General features: G+C 49.2%; 1 protein-coding gene across 1 annotated transcript in view; it reads right to left on the minus strand.

Annotated features, from left to right (window-relative positions):
• Positions 1–1,304: 1,304 nt before the first annotated feature.
• LOC131285883 (paired box protein Pax-6-like) overlaps positions 1,305–23,726 on the minus strand; it is a 44,795-nt gene continuing 22,373 nt past the window's right edge. Inside the window, exons 3-6 of the mRNA XM_058314737.1 lie at positions 17,770–17,910; positions 2,848–3,138; positions 2,551–2,735; positions 1,305–2,243 (exon numbers count right to left, since the gene is read on the minus strand). Of these exons, the coding sequence (XP_058170720.1) occupies positions 1,305–2,243; positions 2,551–2,735; positions 2,848–3,138; positions 17,770–17,910 (1,556 nt within the window). The remainder of the gene's footprint in view (positions 2,244–2,550; positions 2,736–2,847; positions 3,139–17,769; positions 17,911–23,726) is intronic.

The raw sequence follows: 23,726 nt of genomic DNA on the forward strand, positions 1-23,726 counted from the left end.
TCTAGCTTTCATTATTCACTATCTCTAACATTACCACTAGTAAGGAGATAAAGGTTGCGTTGAAGTTGAGTTAGTAGTTACATATCAGATGCTGAAGGAAAGGCGAGATAGGGATAAGGATAGAATTGATTTAAATTACTTTGTAATATTCGACGGGATTGAATCCTTCCAACCGTTGCTCTATGTACATACACTTCACATGCTTACTTAATCACATAACAGGTATTTTGTTTGTTTGCCTCTCCGTGAGTTCACTCCTCCTCTTTGTCCTACCATCGTTCAACCCCCCGGAAAATTGCGTTCAAGAATCAGTCAAAGAAAATGGTGCGCACAATTATTCTAGCGGTGCGATATACTGACGATAAGTTCGACCTAATGTTTTGTGGTTTTAATTTGATTGAATTGATAGAGTTGTTCATTTCAGTTTGCTCTCATTTCTCATTTGAACATCCTAGTGAACGTTCGGAGTACATTAGCCACCTAATATGGGAACACTAAACCCCTGTTGAATGTCCCTTCGATTCGTTGAAACCTCGCTTTCCATAAGCCTCGATAATTCAATAATGAAATGGGGGAGAAGGGAAAAATAAAACCGGGAACGAGAGATTCACATCAAACGACCACGACCAGGACCGCGGGGGGGGGGGGGGGGGGGGGGGGGCTCAAGAGAGAGTGTGTGAGGAAAATTGATTATCGTATTACGCCTCGGTGTCGCCCTGCCATTCGTCATTTCGTCGTTGTCACCGGCTCGTTGCGTGCTCGCCTTGTCCTCGCCTCGCGACATTGATTAATTTGCATTTGCACAAGCGGGACAGCCGGAGCGGCCGTTGCACGCGCCGTAATGGCCGCCGCCAATGGGGACGGTCAGAGTGGACGGTAATCGACCCGCGCGCGCGGGGGGACCAAAACAACCACTCTTTCTCACTTCGAAGGAAGGGGGAGAGATTCGATTGCGATCGCTTGCGTACGCACGTGTTGAACATTTCGCTTGCCCTCATTTGTGCGCTCGATTTTCCCTGTTCGTTTCCTGCACAGGCCTCGCCCAGACGTCCTTCCGAACAACGTACCACCGACGGGTTCAATTATAAGGGGCTTCCCATTTTGTTGTCGTGCCCTTGTACTACCCCGTATTACGCCATTTTCCATCGCACACACACACACGAGCGAGGGTGATTGAAATCGACACCTCCTCTTCCTCCTCCACCACCCGAATCCTTCGAGGGTGTTAGTGTGTGAGTGGGCGCCGGGTGCCATTTTGCCGCAGCGTGAGGCGCAATCATGGCTGCGTCCGTTGAAGGGTTTCCCTACTGTTGCGTGCGTTCGTGTTTGGTTAGTTGGAGTGGGGCCGGGCCGGAAGAGGACGTGGCCGACACGCTGCCACCGGTGGCCGAGCTTGAGCGACGCCGACGGCGCCGCCGGTCGTCGCCGTTGGTGCGGTGGTTGCCGCCGGTCGGTTCATACTCGTCGTTCGAGTCGTCGTCGTGTACGTTGATCTCCTCGTCCGAGTCGTCGGTCGGAGCGGGGCTGACGGAGTCCGGGTTGGAGGAGGCCGCCGAGGGCGCGGCGTAGGAGCGCGAAAGGCCGGCGAAGAGGGCGGCGGCCGAGGTGGGCACGAGCGACCGGAACGCACTGTGCTCACCGCCCATTAATAATGGAGTTGATGCTGTGACTAATGACGCCGCTTGGGCCGCCGCCACTGCCGCCGCTGCCTGGGCTCCCAGTGCGGCCGCCGCCGCCGCTGCCGACGCCGGCGAGGTGGAGGGATTGGGGTGCAGGTGGGCCGCCGCGTGATGGTGGTGATCGGAGGAGCCCGGCGCCGGCGGCGGCGGTGGAGGCGGCTGGTGAGAGTGCGGATGAGAGAGCGCATGGTGGTGCGGATGGAACGGGTGCGCATGGTGGTGCGGAGGGTGGTGCAGGTGCGACAGGTGGTGGTGGTGGTGGTGGTGCGGTGGCCCCGGATGCGGGGGAAGATGGTGAGCGGGGTGGGGAACTCCCGGTGAACCGGATGAAGGCACTGGGGCCGCCGCCGGCGGCTGCTGGGAAGTGGCCGTTGGCGGCTGCGATCCGGTTGGCGGCTGCGGCGGCTGCTGCAGCGGCGGCGGCGGCGGGGAGCCAGGGGTGAAAGCGGAACTTGCCGCCGTTCCCGCCGCCGCAGCCGCTCGGGTGGTCGGCGAACTGGACCTTTTTAAAAGATTCATTCTTTGATGACGTCGCCATTTCGCCCGTCTGTTGGAAAACCAAACCTAGTAGTTCAAGTTATAAGTATATTAGGCTCAAACACTTATAGCTAAGCGCGAAAAGTTTTCCCCATTTCATTCGGACGCGTGCGGGGGTGCTGAGGGAGCGCGATAGAGCTGTCACCGGGCGTCACGGTATGACTTCCAGGTAATGTTAGACAAAAACGAGGGTGAACTGAAGCCGGAATGCAAATCGCAACGAATGACGACTCAATCGCAAACTCCTCCACGGCAAATGGAGCACTCCGCACGCAAACAACGAACTCCGAAAGAGGTGAAGGAAACTTTTCTATCCTGGTCCTACGATAGTTACCTGAACGCGCGCTTCGCTGAGGGAGGTACGGGACGCAAGTCGTTCGCGGGTACTGACACACGGATAGTGCGACTTGTCGAACTCCTTCTCGAGCTCCTCGAGCTGCTCCGGGCTGAAGGTGGTGCGATTACGTCTAAACTTTGGTTGATCACCGTCCAAACTGTTGGAGTCTTCGCCTTCGATGTCTGTCGCACATAAAGGTTTATAAAGCACATCACAAACAACGTTAGACACATTCTTCGTCAAGTTCTATAAGGGTATAAGTCTGGCAAATTTTTGGAACATAGAAATACCCACCGATTAATCGATTACCATCGGGAGATCCAAGAGTCTCATGGGAGCCGGAACCGGGAGATCCGATCGTCCCTGGGGTGGTGCTGCCTCCCGGCTGCGACATGTTCGGTAGACCCTGCCCCGGTGACCACAGATGCGTCGGTGTAGGCCACGGAAACCCACCGTACGGTGGTGGTGGGTAGAGACCATAGCCGGCGGCTCGGGCAAACTCGGCAGCCGCCCGTTCCGCGGCTCGATTGCGCAGGATTCGGTTGATGGACGACACTGAAGGGGCGGTAGCATTCGTGCAGACACCTAGAAAAACCGAAGAGAAGCAACACGAAAATTAGACTAGAAAGACTTCATCCCTGATGTCTTCATCGTGCTGGAACTTTAATCCTTTAAACGGCCGATCAGAGTCCTTTCGACGGAAGTCAAAACCCGCTGTCACAATTGGCTCTCGAGGCTGTCAGATTCGGGCTTTTCGGGGGAAGGAGAGTCTAACAAAAAACCAGTCATGGTTGGTCACAGCTACAGTGCGTTAACATTCCGCACTCGTCGGATGGATTGACCGGCGTGACGCTTTTGGAGGACCATCCTCCCGTTCTCCTCCCATAAGCGAAGCCTGTCAGGTGGCCGTTGAGATTTCAATTTTCAATCGAGAATTACCGAGAACTAGAGCTTAAGAATTTATCTCCCGCAGTGCTGTGGCCGGTATGCCTGGAGATCGATTTCACATGGCCAATGGCCACGCGAAACGGCTGGTTTGCCACCATGCGCCGTGTCGTTCCACGCCGGATTGGAGATTTATTCCACTCTTCAAGTGTCCAACCTCGCTGGAAACCTTTCAACCGGGTGAAGACTTCATCCCGCGCCCCGTGACAGTTTGGTATCATAACCATCCAAAACGGGACGCAACAATCCAATCAAACGAGCTGACTGGCCCAACCGGTGGTCCAACCACACCGGACCTGACCGACCCAAACAGGCGATTATCGAAACGCAGAGGCAGGAAAATTAAATCCCCCAAAATCGCTCTCGGAGGAACTCTCTCCCGTGCCTTTCCGGTTGGTTTCGAGTGCGTCCCATGGTGATCCCGGTTGCTACTGCACCGCAGGAAGCCCTGCCGATGCTCTCGAGCCCCATGGGAGATCAACTTAAATGCCCTTCAATTAGAAAACCGTCAACGATGAGCGGACGAACAGAGGGTGTGCGTTCGGTTCGCTCGAGTTTGAAAGGAACCAAAAAGGAAAGGCAGGTCTCGTTGGGCGTAAGCGACAAAAAAAAAAGAAAAACACCCCGACATCGACGAAGGAGCAGATGAAAGGAAGGAAAGGCTCGAGTATATCTGAATGTAAACACGGAATTTTACACATCAAATTAGGATTCAATCGTCTCCGGAACGCGTCTGACTCGGCCGATAGCGTCCACATTTTCTGAGAATTGCCCGTAGAACTAATTCGGGAAGTACTGAACCCTAAAGAGCACCTGAACCTTGCTCCAAACCGGTAGTCGACGATCGACGAAAATACACATCTTAAAAGCCTGGAGCAGCTGTGTGCAAATGCCCGAAGAGAACTGGCATAGGTATCTTTAGAACACCATCCTTTAATTAAGCAAACACAACAAAAAAAAGAGAAAACGGGATACACACGGGGGATAACCTAAGATTGGCGTGTTCTGCGTTCCTCACCACCGAGCAGTTGGGCTGTTCTTTTGGGTAACCGAGCCAACCGTGGGCTCCGGGTATTAAGATATTTTTCTAAGTATTATCCGAATCAGTGGGCACGTGATTATAATATGGCACTTTTAACACATTCTTTCATTTCGCCCGTTTTGGACTTCATATTCTTCGTTGGCCGCAAACTTCCGTACGTCGTGGTTTTGTGGTTGACTCGCCTGTGTGTAGGCTCCACGTAGGGTTGAAGAAGGGTAAAGAAGGGATAAAAAAAACCCTACAAGGAGCTCAACATCCCGGTGAAGACTTTTTCACCGAACCAACGAAGTGATCCGAAACCATCGAGAGATTGGGGAACCTCGATTCGATTGGAGTCTTTACCACCGATTTCGCACGGAAGCACATGGCTTTATTCACGGATAGACTTGTGTGCTAGTCATGTGTGTGTTTTGTTTGAACAGTTGTGTGCAGATTAGTTTTTTTGTGAAGTCTGTGATCGACGTGTCTCAAGGTTATCACATGGTTCCCATCGGATTCACAACGTGTATTGCGTAATATTTGAGCAACCAACAACGTTCATTCAAAACAACAGTTGCTCCAGAATGTTCTGGAAACTGATTTGTTTCTCTGGTGTTGTGGACAAGCATGCGAATTGCACTGTAACGCTTTCAGTGCAACGCTGAGTCATCGGAATGTGCGAAAGGGTACATCCGACAGTACATTCACCACCATCGATCCGAGCAACCCGCGATACTGACTGAGCGAAGGTATGGTAATTTCGCCCCTCACTCACACACTCCTCCACAGAATCCCGCGAACCCTCGTTAATTCCTTCGGATACGGTCGTCGTGGAAGCAGACTGGTTTCAACACGCGACCGGTCGCTTATGGTTCGCTATTCAGGAGACTGTCTTCGAAGGTTCCATCGAAGGGGAGGCTTTAGTTTTTGGTGGAGGCACCATTCGTACCCGGGGACTAATTAATTCCGGAGCAAGTAGACGCAGCATAAATTCCGTGACCAACGACTCCGTGGTCGATGAAGATATTCGAGTGGGCTTGTTGCGTGCGAAGTGATTTGTGCCTATACGGGACGATCTGTCACTTGATCGGTCGGAATCCACGGGACCCATTTTCGGAAGCTTACTTTTTGGAGCTAAGGTAGGATGGTTTGTGTCCTCAGCGCTGATGGACCGATCGAGCTTCGGTTCTTTTTGGGTGCAAATTCGGGACTGAAGTTAATGATCAGCGTTATCTGGCCCATTCCATCGTCCAATTAACACCCGATCGGGAACGACAGAGCCCGCTGTGCTTTGGCCTCTGCGTGGTGCGCCAGTCCTAGAACTCCCAACCATCAGGGATCAGTTACCGGGGTGATGATTTGCGATTGTTGTCTAACATGTTCACCGGCCGGAGTTCCCGTGTTCCCGTGTGCCTGCGATACCATCGACAACCGGGCACGTTTAGTCATGATCCTAGGTCTCTAGCTTGCGATCGCAACCATTCGGTGCGCGCCGTAGCTTCTTTACCGCCTCCATTGCTGAGTCACGGTAGGCTCTTCCAGTCTTCGAAGGAGGCCCCTAGACCTCTAGCGCGTAGTTGTTCGAACTCACCACCGCCGGTCTATCGAAAAAACGCTCAGAAGCCACAAACGTTCGATGAGCAATTGACGCCTTTCGATGTGAGGCGCATACCTTTGCGGACTCAGCCCATCCTTTCCCTTCGCGCGAGCTCGAGGTGAAAGATATTCGTTGAATTTTTCGGAACACCAACACCGAAAGGTAACATTTAACCATCAATCATCCGATCCGCACCCGCGGGCACCGACAGTCTGTCTGGACCGGACCCGAGGGGAAAACACAACCTCACTTTCGGGAAGGCGTACCGGGCCCTTCCTTCGCCTTTCGATCGCAGTTCGCGCCGGGAGATGCTTGAGCGATCGCGTAATAATAGTTTATCGCTCTGAAGTGGAAGTATTATCATCAAAATATTGTTATTGTTGTGTTATTGATTAAGTTTTTCCCCCCGCTCTCGTTGCCCATCCTCGGGCATTGATCCACATACACTCCACACGAACACGACCCGCTTTGCCAAGGAGCAACTCATTTGGGTGCCCCTTTTCTGTACCCCTTTCTTGTGCGGCTCGGGAGGAGATCGATGAAAAGCGAGGTTCTCCCTTTTCTTCGGACGCCTGTCCGGCCATTGTAGTTATTGAATTCGAACCCCTGTGAGCCGTACGCTCGGCCCGTTCCTCATCCACAACCAACCCCGAGCGCGTTAGGAAGTGCGCCCGGGCCGTAATCGCCCCGTAATGGTTGACGCGCTGCTGGTAGCTGCCTCACTGTGGCGGGAAAAGCTCTGGAAGTCGGGAATCCGTTTATCCAACCCCAATGTGTAATTAATCCATTCCAAATAATCGTACCCGAAACCCCGCCTGCGGGGGTGGTGTGCGTGAGAGGGAGGAGGAGGAATAATAATTCTCGAAATCAAAAATCGCCGATCGCGGAGACGTCGGTCTGTTTGAGAGATTCCATCTACGACGGCACGGCAAATGATGATAACTGACAGCTGAATTTCACCGACTTTTCAAATCTTCACGTTCGTTCGGCCGTTCGTTCGTGCGTTCGTTGGGTTTGCCTTCCCTTTGTCCCGTTTTTTTTTCATGATTGGAATACCCCAAAAGGTGAGCGCTTCTATGGAAGCGTCATGATTCGGGATTCTTTTTTTCTTGTGAGTGCGGTTTCATTTTGATTAGATTCGATGAATATCCGCGTGGACAGAACGGTTGGCAGGAAATAGATAATTATCCTGAACAGAGAGAGAGAGAGAAATAACGGTGGCAATGACGCGCATTATCCCTCGCGGGGAATTTCACCGGAAATAGATGTTTGGCTATGTGAACCTCGAACACAAATAGCAAGGGATCAGAGATACAAACAATTGAAAGTCCTTGAAATAAAATCTCCCTGTTTGTTGGATTATAAAGTGCAACTTTGTTGCGAATATTAGGCTCCCAAACAACAACCCAGCAGGGTAAGTAGGAGGCTATGAGATGTAAACTATACCAACTAATGCTGCACCTGAAATCGGCCTGAAAACACCTCGCACCGGGTTCGAAGAACGCACAACTAGGTGGAGGAAGGATTCCACACGAGACCACTCATGTCCGCTCGGTGCAATAAAGTCATTTGTTAATTAATTTATGTCCCCCATTTGCCCTCCGCCTTGCCTGGCTGTGTAGGCGCATTCCAGCGCTCGCCGGACGACAGTGTTGCCAGTTGTTTTCATGCTTTGCGAAGAAAACATGTGCCCGAGTTGCCACGGTTTGAGCGTTTAATCAATTTCCCGGACGACGATTTGGTGCCAAAGGCTAGGGGATTCCTGGTAGATTCGAAGGGGTGTGTGTGTGTGTGGAATCCCGAGCGGTCGGAGGACCACAAACAACCGGTTAAGTAGATCTTCGTTTCTTTCCCCTTTGGTCTCGAGCTGGAGTTAACAATATCTCCCTTACCTTCGGCTCACCGTAATTAATTCAGTGCTTTATTAGAGATTTTATGGATCTAGTGGTCGTAAAAATTGAAACTTTTACGATCGGCTCGCGATCGATATTCCTCCAGCCTTGTTTTTCCTCCTTCTCGTTGCTATTATTGAGTTTGTTGTTGTTTGCTGGCAGAAGAAGGGCGGAGCACGGTGCGGTGGAGACGGATGCCAAAATCGATGTTATTTCTTTTCTGGTCCGCTTTTGTGTTTTAATCGATTGACACAAACTTGAACAAGAAAACCGGTCAAGCTCCGGCACGCGGGATTAGTAAGTGTGGCGTGAAGATCGAGAACCATATTCAAGGTGATGACATCGCTCGTTTGAGCTCTCTATTTTAAACACTATTATTTCTTATCAAGCTTATAAGCTTCATTGAAAGTCGGTGTCCTTCTAATTGAGAGACAATCCTTTAGGCATAATCTACACATGATGAACTTCCGAGCGTTATTTAAAAAGCACTTTAGGACATTGCAAAAGACTACGTTTTGTATACACTTCCAAACGGTCGAGTCGCTTCGTATCAACCGCGAAGGAATGTGCTATCAAATTTTTACGACCCAAACCGATCGGCTCAGAAATATTGTCATTCGAATCGAAAATTCCCGCATCCCGTGGACATTACCGACAACCAAGACGCCCCGGAGTGAGCTCGATTCGGTCGCGATGAGCGAGTTCGATTTTTGACACTCACCTTTTTTACGACCACTAAACTCCATTATCAGATGATGATTGTATAAAAAAGCTGGGGCAAGCAGTGGCTTTTTTACGATCTCCAAATCGAATCACTCTGTGTGTGTGGAGAAATAATCGAATCATTTCGAAATATATTTTTCTAGCCGCTCCCAAAAGTCACCGGGAACTCATGCGTTCCAATCTTCGATGCAGCTGGTTGTGGAGGATGGTTTCCTTTTCCTTCCCTTCTCATTCCGATCGTGACCGTTTCCGTGTCTAACGTTTCCCTCACGATCTTTACGCGTGCGGTAGAAGAAAGTGCAATTGCAGCCTCCACGACACAACACTAGACCGAACATGTCCTGCGCGGAGGAGCACATTCCGTTCCGGAGCAGCAAAGCGAGCGTGGTGAGGCAATAAATCTCTAGCCGACTCTCGGTGACGACCATTTCGAAGTCCGGCGACAGTGGTCTAGCGGCGACCGTAAAGCGATAAGCGATCTTTATAGCCAAAGAGATTGGAACCTTCTGGCAGGCCCGCGCGACTAGATGAATCGTGGATATTAGCCGGGCGAAGTAGATTACGGGGGTCCGTTTGGGCTTTGTCTTTTCGCACACTTTCCGAAACGAGCACGAGATGATGGAACGACTTAGATTCGATAAAAAAAAAATCTGCGCCATCGCGACCAAGCGCCCTCTGTGACGTATAATGAGTTTTCCCAAGCAATGGCCATCCTGTGGGATAAGGGGTAGGCCACTAATTAGAGAACTATCCGATTCACCGCCTTTCCTTATGAATATTGTCACCTTCCTCGTGGGAGCACGTCCGAATCGCTCGGCTTTCCCAATCGGCCATTTTTTTTTTCTAAATGTTTTGTCTTCAGCCGCTTACCTCCGATGTCACGATATCGATAGGGACACTTTGGATTTTAATGGCTCACTCTATCAGCGCCATTTGTGAAGCAAACGGGCGGAACGGCTCCGTTCGTGTATCCCGAAGTATCCGGGGCGCATTGATTGGGTGACATTTTCTGCTCTTGCCCGAGTTCCTTCAGCAGCTTCGGGTTAATTTGATGGTCAATTTGGAATTGATTGATTTCCTTAAGTTTCCCCATCCATATGGCGGCGGCCGTTTTGCAAACGAAAAGCGAATGAACGTCGGACCGTTTGCTGAGCTGCCGCCTAACGTTAATGGTGGTCGTGGGAATGCTAATTCAGATTATGAAATTAAATCCTTTAATTTGAAAACATCGTCTGAGCTATCTCCGCAAGAAATGGAAATCTGGGTTTGAAATCTGAGTATAAGTTCAAGAAGGTGTTGAAATCAATTTCCAAACAAGGCATCATTATTTCATATGGGTGTTAATATTACCAATGATCCAGAACTTGTTTTCTAGCTTAATTATCTATTTCTTAACCCAGGGATCGCCTTTAAAATTCAGTCCCATAGCTTGCGCCCGTACAAAGGAACCCATTATTAAATTACTCAACCTGGAGTTACGATTTACACCGCAGTAAAATCTTAATTCAGATTATGAAATTAAATCCTTTAATTTGCAACATCTTCTGAGCTATCTCCTCAACAAATGGAAATCTGAGTTTGACATCTGAGTATAAGTTCAAGTCTAAGTATAAGTTGAAATCAATTCCAAACAAGGCGTCATTATTTCATATGGTTGTTAATATTACCAATAATTCAGAACTTGTTTTCTAGCTTAATCCTCTAAAACTCTTAAGACTCAGGGATCGCCTTCAAAAGTCAGTCCCAGTGATTGACTTTGCTTGCACACGTATAAAGGAACCTATAATTAACTTACCCAACCTGGAGTTATGATTTACATCGCAGTAAAATCTTAATTCCGACAAAACCAGCTCACAGAAGCCCCGGCGTACTGCATCGCGGCCCACACACACACACCCTCGTGCACTCGCGCGCTCCGGGGGCACCATTTGTGATTTGCTTTAATTGATATTACCTGTTACCACGGCGCTCATTAATGTCGTGTGTGTCCCGGTGAGGGGAAATTTGAAATTTAAATCCACTCCATCTGCGCCCACTGCGAAACCGCCGGTTTGGTAACACGCCGGGCTGCAAATGGACCCTCGGCTTTGGAGGACAGGCCCGTCTCGGACCTCTCGATAGATAACCAAGTACAGGTGCGCTTGCAGGATGCCGTTTCACCGAGTGCCGAGTGGACTTAATCCATTCCGCGATCTGATGGAACGACTTTTTATTCGCCGCTGGTTGGGTTTGAAAATCAAAATTGCCATAACCGTTTGATGGAGGAGAGTTATTGCGTGCGCACCTGTGGGTCGCCTGTCAGAGCGGCCTGTCGGGCCCTTTCTAGAAGTCGTTCTAGAAGCCTAGGTTTTCTAAACTCCAGCCAAGAACTGGGTACTCTGATCGTACCGCCAGATATCGATGAAATCATGCACAATTACGCTGGTCCCCGGGGGCGTTTCCGAAACCCGCGTTGTTTCTGCTGTTGCGTGAATTTAATTTTGGGAAAATTAACAAAGTGGACTATTTGATAAGACAAAAAAATATTTAATGGAAGCACCGCGGACGCTCCCGCTGGTGGATGCTTTAATTTAAAGCTTGATTGGAGGGGTTTCATTAATTTGATTATTGCTACGCTTCGATCCGTTGGATGTTTGTGTACACGAAGAGGCGAAACGGTTTTCTCTCCTCGGGGAGTCTTGGCTATGATTACCCTCAAATTATGGACCCCCACGAGTGGTCCGAACTACCGAAAGGGATCGAAGCACCTAGCAAATGTTGCGGGATTGGAGCGGGCTTTTCGGGTTAATAAAATTAAACCACCCCGGCGTTCATGTTTCAGCCCCGAACCGGCGGGAGCCTTTTGTCGGAAGGCACACTTCCGAGTGCTTCGGAATTCAATTATATCGACATTGGAACAGATCGACATTTGTTCGGAGCACGGTGTTGCTTGTCCGATTGGAACCATCACCTCATGTCGCGTCGGTTAAACTCCTGACCGATGGTTGTAACTGCGCTTTTTTGGTCGACTTTTGACCGGTGGAAGCATTTCAATTATACCCCATTTTCCACACCTCACGACCCCCTCCGGTGGGGGGGCACTTGTGCACAGTGTTGACCCTTTGGGTGAGTAATGATCTTTGGAGTTCGGTCAAAGATTACGAGCCCGGCTTCAAACGGCCGGGTTAGGTGAGTTATTTTTATACACCAGAACCGAGCTGTCGGTGTTATGACAATGATTAATATTGATTACGGAAATGGGAAATTGTTCGCGCTGCCTGGGTCAGATCGATCGGGAGAGTGCCGAACAAAGCGAACGATTGATGTGCCGGTGTAGGGTAATTTATTTCACCGGCAACAGCAATGAACATTGACACGTCCCCGGGTGTCGTTTCGGGGGGCCGAGTCATTAGGGTGAGCTTCAAATATATCATCCTCAAAACGACACGCATCCGTTGCAGAATTCGATATTATCGCCAAATTTTCGTCCGAGCAGAACAGAGGCATTCTCTCCGAGGCACGCAAGGAAAATCATTCACCAGCAACGTGCTTCCTTTCGTGCGTCAATCACTCAACCTGCCCATCATAACTCACCTTTGCCAAGGAGCATCATATCAAACGGATCAGAGCCGACCGAAGCAAGTGCCGGTGCGTATGGGAGGGCACACATTAAGCCTCATCTGCCAATCTGGTGCTTACCAATGCCTTCACTTTTTCGGTACGCATAAATCACCGTGCGAATTTACGCGATAAGTCATAAATCGGTCCCGGGTGGAAAAACGGCTACCAGTGCCCGCGAGGGAAAAGGCTCCCATCCATCCGGTGGAAAGAGGATAAATGAAACCGGCTGCTGCTTTGAAGCCACCACGTTAAGGCACCTGAGTATCGAAAAACTAGAAATGCACCGTTCGGTGGTGGAAGTCAATTTTTCTCGCTCAAGAAATATGGCACCCCCGAAGCCAAGATAATCGGCGTTCGATAAACGCGGCTGCAGTAGGAAAAACAAGGCCCCGTCTGGGCCTGGGAAAAACATTCTGCCGGCCTTTTCCGGCCGGGGCGACCGTTCCGTATTTTGCAGCTTTATTTCCCCGGTTTATCTCTCATTGTCGCCTCGGGTGCTCGAGTCCACGATGGAGGTGCAGATTGCGTTACAATCGGTCGCTACCTCCGACTCTGGCCTGGCGCGCAAAGTTCGTGGGATCCGAGCGGAGATTTTTCCCAACCACGAACCGCTTTTCCTCCTCGCTCCGGAACGCTCCTTCGCTAATGCATGTAAAATTGTGACAAATGTGAGAATTAAATCTCATTATAATAAACGGTCTGTTTAGACATCGGGCACCTTCCAATCGCACACATACGCGCGCATATGTCCCCAAGGGGAAGGGAAGGAGGAGGGGAGGATGATGTGTGCACGTGCATATCCACCGTGAGGGAGAGAGACAAAGAGAGCCTGCGGATGGATGGATGAAGCTGTCGCGTTGAAAATCTTGTTCGTGGCCTGAACACCGAGGACTTCGAAAATGGGGGGAGAGGAAGGTGGCAATGTGGTCGTGTGGTGAAACGTGACTGTCATGTGAGTAAGCCACGGCGGTCTGGGAAGATTTAGCTATCAGATTAAGACGAGCGCGGTTCGCCGCTTTGCGGTATCGGTTTTTACACCTTTAATCGCGGGTGTTTGCGGGGGTAAGTGGTAGGGAAATTTGGTGGTAGAGGAAGGAACAAGCTGTTCTCCTTCCACACGTCTTGCATTCAAACGGTTGGATAATCCACCACGAAGGAACGTGGTACGCAGATTGATGTTTCCATCGTGCGCTCGTTCATTCTGGCATGTTAAAAGAGTTGAAGAGCAAAGAACCTGAACCAGATTTCCATTTAGGTGCAATTTTCATCTCTACCCTATTTGGCGGATAGGAAAAGGATCGTTTTAACTACAGAAGAAGAAGAATTTGAAGAATGAAACTTAAGTCTTTGATTCTTCACTTAATTTTACTAGTGTTGAAGTAAGTGTGTACGTTATTCTTTCTATTTGTTTCCTTGAGACCTTTTCTCATCGATGCGGATATAGAAATCTCTCATCGGCAAATGGTAAGCAGACGATCTTCGAAGTCACGATACGATAGATAGTCTGTGCAGACACATCTTACGTCCTCCGGAACATGTTACCGGATCAAGATATGTCCCCACTTTTTCTCTTCAGTATTTCTCCTCTTAATTAACTTGCTGGAATGTTGCTCACGACGACGATGGAGCAACGTACAGATAATATAAGTCGCAGAAATGCAGTGAGGTCAATATCTGTGCCGTAGGAGATACGCCAATTGATGTGATTTCTTTCTTAAGATTTCCTTTTTGCTTTGAAATCGATATCAGTGATCCTTTCTTTGGCATTAATTTGAAAAGTTCGTGAATCCTTATCCATTTCTTAAGCTTCCTTTCATCAGTATTTACTTGCAAAACCCGCCGGTTTGACTGTAAACCATTTCATCGCCTACTAAGGTGTGCACTGTCAGAAAAAGCACGCCTCAACACGAACGAATCGGAAATCCCGGCGGCCGCCTGCTCCCTAATAACAAGCCACCAGAGCAGAGATGTTGATGGAAACTATTTACATAATACCAGTATCGAAAATGATTCCGAATTAAGATCAATTGCCACTCCCTCGCACTCCCCAACCTCCCCCCGCCGGGGAGATTAAATAGTAGTTCACGGAAGTGATCGCGCACAGCACAACGATCCGGAATGGCGTGAATTGCGCACGACCAGTCAACGCCTCCGGCCTGTTTGCTTTTGGACGCTTCGAGAAGCTGACGGAGGCCTCTTGAGACTTCGTGGCTCGAACACGGTCGTGCCTGCGCCCACCACCACCGCAACGGCAGCATATTTTCGGAAGGCAAACAATAATCGATCACCAAACCGGAGAGCCGGACCGTGATGGTGATGATGACGATGGTGATGATCGGTTTGAAGATGGAGCCGTCGATCAAATCAATCGAGCTTCTCCTTTGGACTCGTCGTGTGCGTAATTATTTCGCGGTTGCAAGCTCGGTCCGTTCGATCGATCCAACACACGAGTGTGGGCTTGCTTTAGGGAAAGCACAGTTTGGCAAAGTACAGGCAGTCCATTTTCCGGGTCTATTTTGGGGATGTTGTATAAACAACCAGGACCCCATCAGTGATAGGTTTGTTAAAAAGCGATGAGAAAGTGAACCACGACCTGTGGAGATTTGGGATGTGTCGCTTTAGAAGCACCTGGGTGGGTAAGTGGCTTCTCGCGGGCATCAGCAGTCCATTGACGGATTGAATGATATTTTGATATATCCCTCCAGCGTCATGGGACTGTTCGAAACTGTTTTCACAAAACCGTAAGGAAGTCAGATCAGCTCAGCGAGCACTCGAGGGTGAGAGAGCATTGATCAGCATTTCCAACTCCTCTGCGAGCTACTTTGCGTTACCCAGGTCCACCCCGTTGGACCCGTTCCAGTGCACTGGATTCGAGGCTGAAGTGCGCACTCAGCTCCACTCGGGCGCGATCAAGTGGATCAGGTCAACTGCGCACCTCTTACGGAGGTATTTATCCAACTTCAACGCTTCATCCCAGTGAGCTTTCCTTGCCGTGCCTAACTAGCTCCTTGAAGCTCGAAAAATAGATCATTCATGTGGCATTCAGGTGGGAATCAACAAACTTCCTTCCACCATGACCCAACAGGCTCGCCTCTTCGCTCCTCAAGCCTCTCTTCTTTTCTCGCCAATCACGCCGTGCACTTGAATCGGAACCCCGCATTGGCGGAGATGAATGGTGAACGGAAAGAATAAATTAATGTCCCTACAACGGCGCCACTCGCTGCCTCGCTAGAGGCCGATTCTGGTCCCGATTCGAATGTTGAACATGGTTACGCTGGATAAGATTACCCTTTTTCGTCTTTGTGCCGTTTCGTTTGGTTAGAGGTTTTCTTTTTTGCTTACATTTTATTAACACACTTCCAAGCCAGTCAGGAACTAATTTTTCGCCTTTGGGTCGCCTTCAAGGTGAAGCTGTCGGTAGGAATTATTTATGATTGTACCGTAATCAGACAATGTACACCACACGGAATGTTCCAAAATCATGCATCATCCTCATCAGCGAAGGAATGTATTTCTATTTTATGCAACCTGCTTGGTGCTATATGGGGAAGAAATGATTGCTCAAGGCACGATAAGAACTTTGTTGCAACAGGTTTTCACTAGTGTTGTGCTTAATGAATCTTTTAGAGAGATTCATTTATATGAATCTTTCACCTAAGATTCATTCAGATGGATTCATGAATCTTTGCGGATTCGAATCTTAAAAGCTTAATGAATCTTTCGAAACCTAAATGAATCTTCATTAATCTTTCATGGATCTGTCACGAATCTCCCCGATTCTTTCATAGTCGTAGAGACTGCGACCAAAACAAAAACAAACAGGGGTTCCTCAACCCATTTTTGGCTGGTGACTTTTCATCAGTTGGTGTGTATTCAGAATTCATGAATCTCTCGACGAAAGATTCATGAATCCCTTATAAGGCAGAAATTAACTCAGATTCATGAATCTGAATCAGATTTACACAACTCTAGTTTTCACAGAACATAGTTCTTATACGTTCTGATAAGTGAATGATGTTTGAATCCAAAATTAAATGATTTGTAGTAAAGTTGCAACGTATTTGATTATTATCTTCTCATAAAGCATAATAAAGTAATGCTCATTGCAATGCCATAAATCATTTATTGAATGTGGCAAATGTTTTGGCATCATGAGCGGAATCTTATTGATGACTGCGGTTTCTCTCCCTCTCTCAAGACAAATTACCTGCGCTTCAATCAACCATTACCGGTGCTTTAATGCTTGACCAATCACTTCCTAGTCAGAGCGTTGAATAACCACATCATGCTCCGCAATTCACAACCCTGGTGGCCGGTTCGTTTTTCCCTGATCCTTTGAGCCGTAATTACTTTTCGCACATGAAAGCCAGCAGCTTTCTTGAGGCTACTACCCCTATCACACAGCCTGGATCTTCCACCGTGCATTTTTTTTATTGTGGAGGACTAATCACAACAACGCGGCGGTGGCGGCGAGAAGAAACACCGCAAAACACCGAGTCCCGGTCCGAGGAAAATGTGTTAAATCAAACCCGTATTCATTCAATAAATCAATCGTTTATCATTTGCCTTCGATCGCCAGCCTCCCCGGCGGGCTTAACATCTTGTAGGCTTTCCCCCTTTTTTGTGAAACCCCGATACCGGAGCAGCAGAGTTAGCTGTGGTTAGCGTTCCGCCGAATGGGATGGGATGATCACAATCACTCTTCCACTCGCTTGCAGGATTAAGAGGGGTCCGGTCTGAGTTTGCAGGGTTGGAGTTTGAAGCGCGAGAAGACTGCAATTCCGACCCAAAACAGTGCGCTCACATCCCGGATCATTAAGCGTCATCAACATCAACTTCCAGGAGGCTTCCAGAGTTCCCCTTGCGGACGTGCAGCTTATTCCGGCGTGCGTGCCCGGTTCGATTTGCATATCATCCTGGAGTGCGGACCAACTACTCAAGCTTTTCTTTTCGCATCATCATGCGACCAGACACCGGCCAGACGATCAACGAAGCCGCAAACAAGGGAAAGCCGATCTCGTCTGTCGCGCTGGGTTAGGTTGGCTTTTGATTGAAGGATGATTAAACTTCTCCCCGCCGCTGGTTTGCAACAATAAACCCTCCTGGACTGGAGCTCCTTTCGAACGCCAAAGGAGGTTGCATATTTATTGGCCCCCAATGAGCCCGCGCAGCAGCAGATTGATTGAGCGAGATTAGAACCAGAACCACCAATCGGATAGGATCAAATTTTCCTGCCTTCCGGAAGTCATCCGTTTGCGCGGGTACAATGTATTGTCCTGCGGGAACACCCGCGGTCTCGGACCGAAGCTTTTCACTCGTCAGAGTTGCTGCCCACACACATACGCAGCCGGGATTTTGACGAACCTTGCCGACGACACTAAATTGACTCAATTGATTCCACGTACTCCGAACCCGGGGGAGAATCGACACCGACTTACCTTCGGAGATGAGGCGCTCTCGGATTTCCCACGCGAAGATGGTCGGGTTTTCACGTTTGTACTGCTCGATCTTGGAGACGACGGCCGGCGTGGCCACCTTCGGCTTGGAGCCCCCGATCAGACCCGGCGGTCGTAAAGTACCTGCGCGAAACGGGGGGAAAAGGAGGGAAAAACGGAAAATGAAACTGCTGAGCAACGGTGGATAAGGTTGGAAGGCATGTGATGGGATCATTGAAAGAACATAATTTGCATATGCGGTTACGTAGGAAAGTGATAGAGTGTAATGTTGTCGTTCAGAAGAGGCCTTGAAGTGTGTTATTTTAGGAATGCATACGCTCTAGATATATTTTCCAACAAAACCCAAACTCATGTTCATCTTCTGGAGCTATTCTGGAGTATTCTGAACCAAACCTTTACCTTCCAACCGAGCTTATTCTTACTCCCGTCACAATCTCCTTCCTTATCCGATTCTACTATTCTCCACCGGAAACCCTCGGGAGGTAAGCATTGATTTTAAATCAGCGTATTTTGGGTCGATGAAATGTGAGAGGCAACCGTAATTCCAGGACACAACAGCGCCCCAAGCGATCCCGGAGCCTTCCGTTATGACACACCGCGCCGAGGAGGGCGTTTTGCGAAAACATAAGCTCAACTCCACCCAGCGATTGCGCGAATGAGTCCTAATTAATTACCGAACGCCAGCTCCGTTGCGCTTCCCCGGGGATACGGATGAAACATTGCGCTCCAGGAAGCCACTCAGGAGGATCAGAGAATGACATCTTCCGAGGAAGGAAGCATATAGGAGCGGATAACTGACTTCACCCTGTGTGGAGCTTCTTCAAAACGGGGCGTTGCCGTGTCGGAGTTTGGCATCGCGGGGTAGCAAATTTTGGGGCGGCCCCGATCGCTTCCGATGACATATAATTTCAGCAGAGCCTTGCGGGTGGCCAGATGTGCTGATGTGTGCAATAAATAGAGCTCCCCGTCCGAAGGGAGGATCCCGAGTGCATCGGAAGCACCACCGCCACGGCAAGTGTTCCGTTCCCGGGTGGTCATGGCGTAAATTTTTATCATCCTCAACCGATCTCTGGCAAAAAAACGAGGGGGCCAGGGTTCGCATGATCGTTCGATCCGACCAGACGACTGAGCTTCCCTTCCTAGAGCGAACGAACGGCAAAGCGTGGAGACTCAAAATATATGCCTTCCGGCTTCCTGTATTCATTCTTGGCTGGTTCCTGCAGACGTTCGGGATGTCTGTGCGGTCTGTTCCTTCCCATCTGCCGACCCACCGGCGAGCTCGGAAGCAAAGGTCCAGCGGCGTTTGATGGCGCGGTGGATCAGTACTGAAGAGCATGACGGTGGCACCGAAGACGTCGGCACAGACTGCAGAAGTCTACATTACGTCCTGCACGGTCATCCCCTAGACTGACGCGGCGATCCGCGTCATTAGATAACATGCGTTTCGCTTGTTCTACGCGCACTGTTTTATTGCGAATCGTCTTCCCAAGGTAATCGCGTCCGATCTTCCTGATGAGCTTCGATCGTAAACGGGTTCGATTGATGGTTCGAATCTCGTTCGCATCTCCGAGCCCTTGATCTAGCGGGGGGGACTCCGAGCGGGTTTGGCGTCAGCTACCGGTTGTTCTCTCCTTTTCCGTGCTCCAGCACGACAACTACGGCATGGAACCACTACCGCTTGGCGGACAACCGTTTTCCCACAGGCAAAAACATGAGCTTACATATTTATAAGCCTGGCAAAATATGTTGCGCCCGTTCCCGCAACAAACCCAACACAACAGTGCACATCTTCTCCCTTCCCTTATGTTCTCTTCTCTCATCGCCCGACGAACGATTCCAATGTTTAATCTAATTAATTGACTACTTGGTCGCATAAGAGAAAAAGGTGGTACGCATAGGAAGACCAGGAACTCGTACAAAATGATGATTTATAGCATTTTAATGTCCCGGAGGAGTTTGTCAGTCGTCGGTGCGTTTTGTCTCGAACATAGGGGGAACAGCCGTTTTATTTGTGGTGAACCTCCAGAGTTAAGGTACCTTTTAAGAAACACTCCGAAGTTAAGAAAAACGAGGCATTGAGCTAGCTTTGGGGTTGCTTAAATGAATTGCCTGAAGTCGCAATGGAGTACAACGCAGCAGGAGGGCGGAACTCCCAACCGGAGGTCCATTTGGAGTTTTAACACTTGCCAACACAGCCCGATCAGGCCTATCGACAGCCCGGAATCAGCGGGGAGGAGCCGACCGGTTAAGAAGGCTCCCGGCGAGCCAGAGGTCGTTGAAATGGTGAACAGGCTCGCGCCCGAATCGTGTGCCGGAGCCCGGGACCACCCAGCATCACAACGATCCGTTTTGCGCCGCGGTCCGAAGCGAATGAACAAATTGCCCCGGAACGCACCGGGGCGCAAATCAACGAGTTCAGTAATCGATCGGTCGATTGCGATGGCCGGCATGGAATGGGTTGTTTTTTTTCCCCGGCGATGCGGTACTTCCACAAATCAGAGCCCGATCGAATGGGAAATGCCGCAGACTAGTTCGCGCGCGCTCACACTTCGGCTCGAACGCAGGTTGTTAACTCGGCGGGAGGTGCGCTACCGACTGCGACATGGAACGGGTTGTCGGCAGCTGGAGCTTCCGGTTTGTGGCCGCAGATTCGCCACAGCCAGAGCTCTTTGGGGCGGGATTTATTGGCGTCACAATGCAGGAAGTCCCGTCTCGGGATGAGTGCCAAAAATCTAATTCTAACTACTTCCAGCTCGATCGGGAATCTCTTTGATGTTCCTACTCCAACTTCCAGTGGATGACTCAATGGAACGGGACTTGAGATTAATGAACAATACTCACGAAAGACATCTTCAAAAGAACCTAGTTCGGAGAAATTAGACAAAAATAGAGTTTGATTTCAGTTAACGCCTCAAGGTAAAGGTCCTCTGGTAAGTTCAACGGTGTACTCCCCAATCTCCGGACTATAATTATCAACAAAGTCAATTAAACGGGGTTCACAGTAAAATCAAAAGGCTACATTTGACCCATTCGTTCCATCTTTCCTATTCAAATGTTAATAACACACAGTTCGTGCGGTGGCTTTAGGCAAACACGGACGTAAATCAAAATGATCGCGTGTCCAACTCTTTGAGCACGTCGGTAGTCAACCGTAGGCTTCAATTTTCCGTCATGAATAGATCGACGAGTAGAGAAGTTCGTTTGTTTGTGCTTCAGCTCCGGGAGGAGGAAATAATTTGACTCGTGTTTTGGGATTGATCCATTGAAGCGGATGCCTCCTCTTGGGCCGGATGTGGACCGGTGGATGTGTCATTGGGAACGAAACAGAACGGACGGTTTCGTAATGCATGCCGAACAACGGCACGGAATGTACTCAATTACGATCGAGTGCGGTTTCGTCAGATAAAACCACACATTAACATCTCTCCGAAAGCACGAACCGAATCCCAAATAGTCCCAAGAAGTGATGGATGGTGGGACATCGGCTTCGTCGACGGTGGTCCATCCATCGATCGTCCGTCGAGAAAGGCCTAAGGCACGAGCCGAGGCCGCAAAGTCGGTCGTGATGTCCGAATTACATATCGGTTATCACACAAGTGGCCTATGAATATTTATTAGAGCCCTGTCACTCCCGGGGCGGATCCGATGTCACCCGCGTTCCGGTTTGATTTACGGTTGCGGACTCCGCAACCGCCAATCGACGACGATGACGACGGTCCCGCCGGTGCCACCGATCACCGATGAAGTTGTGGTGTTGCATTTCGACAGCTCGCACCCGGAGAAGGGCCGGGACGGAAGTGACGAACCCCCCGTGATTTGCCCACGGGATTTGCATACAATGTGCATCGGGCAGAACCACGATTCGTTTTATTTTTCCCTCCGGAGTTTCCCGACTTGATGGACAGGTGGAACTAGCGCTTGTCAGCAGCATAATGCCGGCCGAGAACACTCATTTCAGCTACTGACCCGAAGCCGAGGGTTGTTAATGAAGATGTCAACGATGCCCGATCGATGGGATGAATGTCACCGAAGGTAAATTACAACTTCCCAACGCGACGCTTGTTCCGGTAGCAAGCCCTCGTTATGCCTCATAACTCCAATTAGTCCACCTGCGTCAACTTTCAATTACTCCGAGCTGATCCATCGAGGAGAAAACTCCCACCTTGACCACCGATTGTCACCGATATCCCGGGCAGTCCTTCCGGTAGGGCAGGTGACGCCCAGGACATCTGTGAGTCCCAAGTGGAAAGTCGCAGAAAACATGACTTACATGACACAGAAGGGAAAATTATTTCCAAACCAAACCAACTCCTCCGATCGATCGCGTACGATATCGAGCGCAATGTATAATTCAATTAAAATTCTCGGCTACATTTCGAACAAATTATTCTCCGCACTTTGCCCGGCGGACCGGAACGCCAAACAAGATGGCCAGATATCGAGTACCAACCAACCAAACCGAGGTGAAGAAAAAGATGGAGATGGAAACAATAAAAAAAACCTTCCAAAACCGCAGAAAACAGACGAAACCATCGCCCCTCCGAACGCCGACGAAAGCTAAATGGACGTAAGGTGTGAATAAATTACCATTAACAATCGGGTACTTGAAGGCATTATTCTCACATTTTGCCCCCGCCTTTCCCGGTCAGGTGGCTTTCGCACTTCCCTTTTTGTTGTGCCATTTCGTTCGTTCGATCTGTTGCTTCGTTCTTTTCGGGCATCAGATATCCCTTCGAGCCGAATGTAACGTAACGAGCCGAAAATGTATCGATTGCCATCTAATTAATTGTGTTATAATTTTTCAATTGAAGTGTACAATTACTTGGACTCCTCCTGGTTTTTGGGGGTGGTCTTGTGCTTCGGGGGAAAACGTTTCATACTCTTAAGCTTTCAACTTACAGGGATTTTCAAATGGTATCATAACAGTAGCAGCATTTATTCCAACTGCAGCACACGATATTCCAATAGCATCAGTTGATTTTATAAAGCGATCATGTTTATTATAACTGTGTCAGTTGAAATCAGAGTCGTAGCAGTTGATATTATAATCATCCTGGTACAGCAGCTTGAGCGAAATACGCAACTGGCGAGTGTAAACGTGTATCGCACGAATGACAGCCCAAGATTGATCTACATATCAGGTGGGTTCATAATGAATGAAGGATCTTCGATTTCATTGAAACGAACTGCTCACAAAAATAAATTAAAAAAAGACATGCAGTTCACATGAAAATTAATCAGCACTGCTTGTTTGAAAATTCCTTTCGTTTTCTAATGAAATTAAAGCGATTCATGCGAGATGAACTCACCTGATATGTTGAACTACCTTGGAGTCTCATTCGTGCGATATTCGTTTATATTTGCTAGTTACGTACATCGCTCGACCTGCCATACCAACTTTCAAATCAACTGCTACGATTCTGATTTCAACTGACCCAGTGTAATAAATATGATCGCGTTATAAAATCAACTGGTGCTGTTGGAATATCATGTGCTGCAGTTGGAATAAATACTGCTACAGATATGATATCATCTAAAAAACCCTGTAAATTGATCGTAGCGTTCGATGCTCGAAAACCTAATTCCATCGAGTGAGTTGAACCATTTACTATCCGCTAAGCGACGAACCCGAACCCAAACGATGGAGACAATGACCGAAAGGACCCCGAGGGCCACCGGTCGATAGCGACGTGCCATAAACGATGCTAATGAGGCGAGGTAAAAGTGACAGTTTTCGGTCGACAAAGTAGCACACCGGTCAACACGGAACAGGTTTATTTATCAGCCCCTCTAGTGAGTGTGGTACCATCTGGCATCAAATGGAGCTCCACCGTGGATCCTTCCGGGAAGATAGACGCGCCGGGAATGATGGACACGCCGAACTCGCCGACCAGTGGGGCAGAATGGAAGCAAATTATGACGGCGGCATCGACTTCGAA

The sequence above is a fragment of the Anopheles ziemanni genome, chromosome 3, assembly GCF_943734765.1.
Source record: "Anopheles ziemanni chromosome 3, idAnoZiCoDA_A2_x.2, whole genome shotgun sequence".
NCBI classification, from domain to species: domain Eukaryota; kingdom Metazoa; phylum Arthropoda; class Insecta; order Diptera; family Culicidae; genus Anopheles; species Anopheles ziemanni.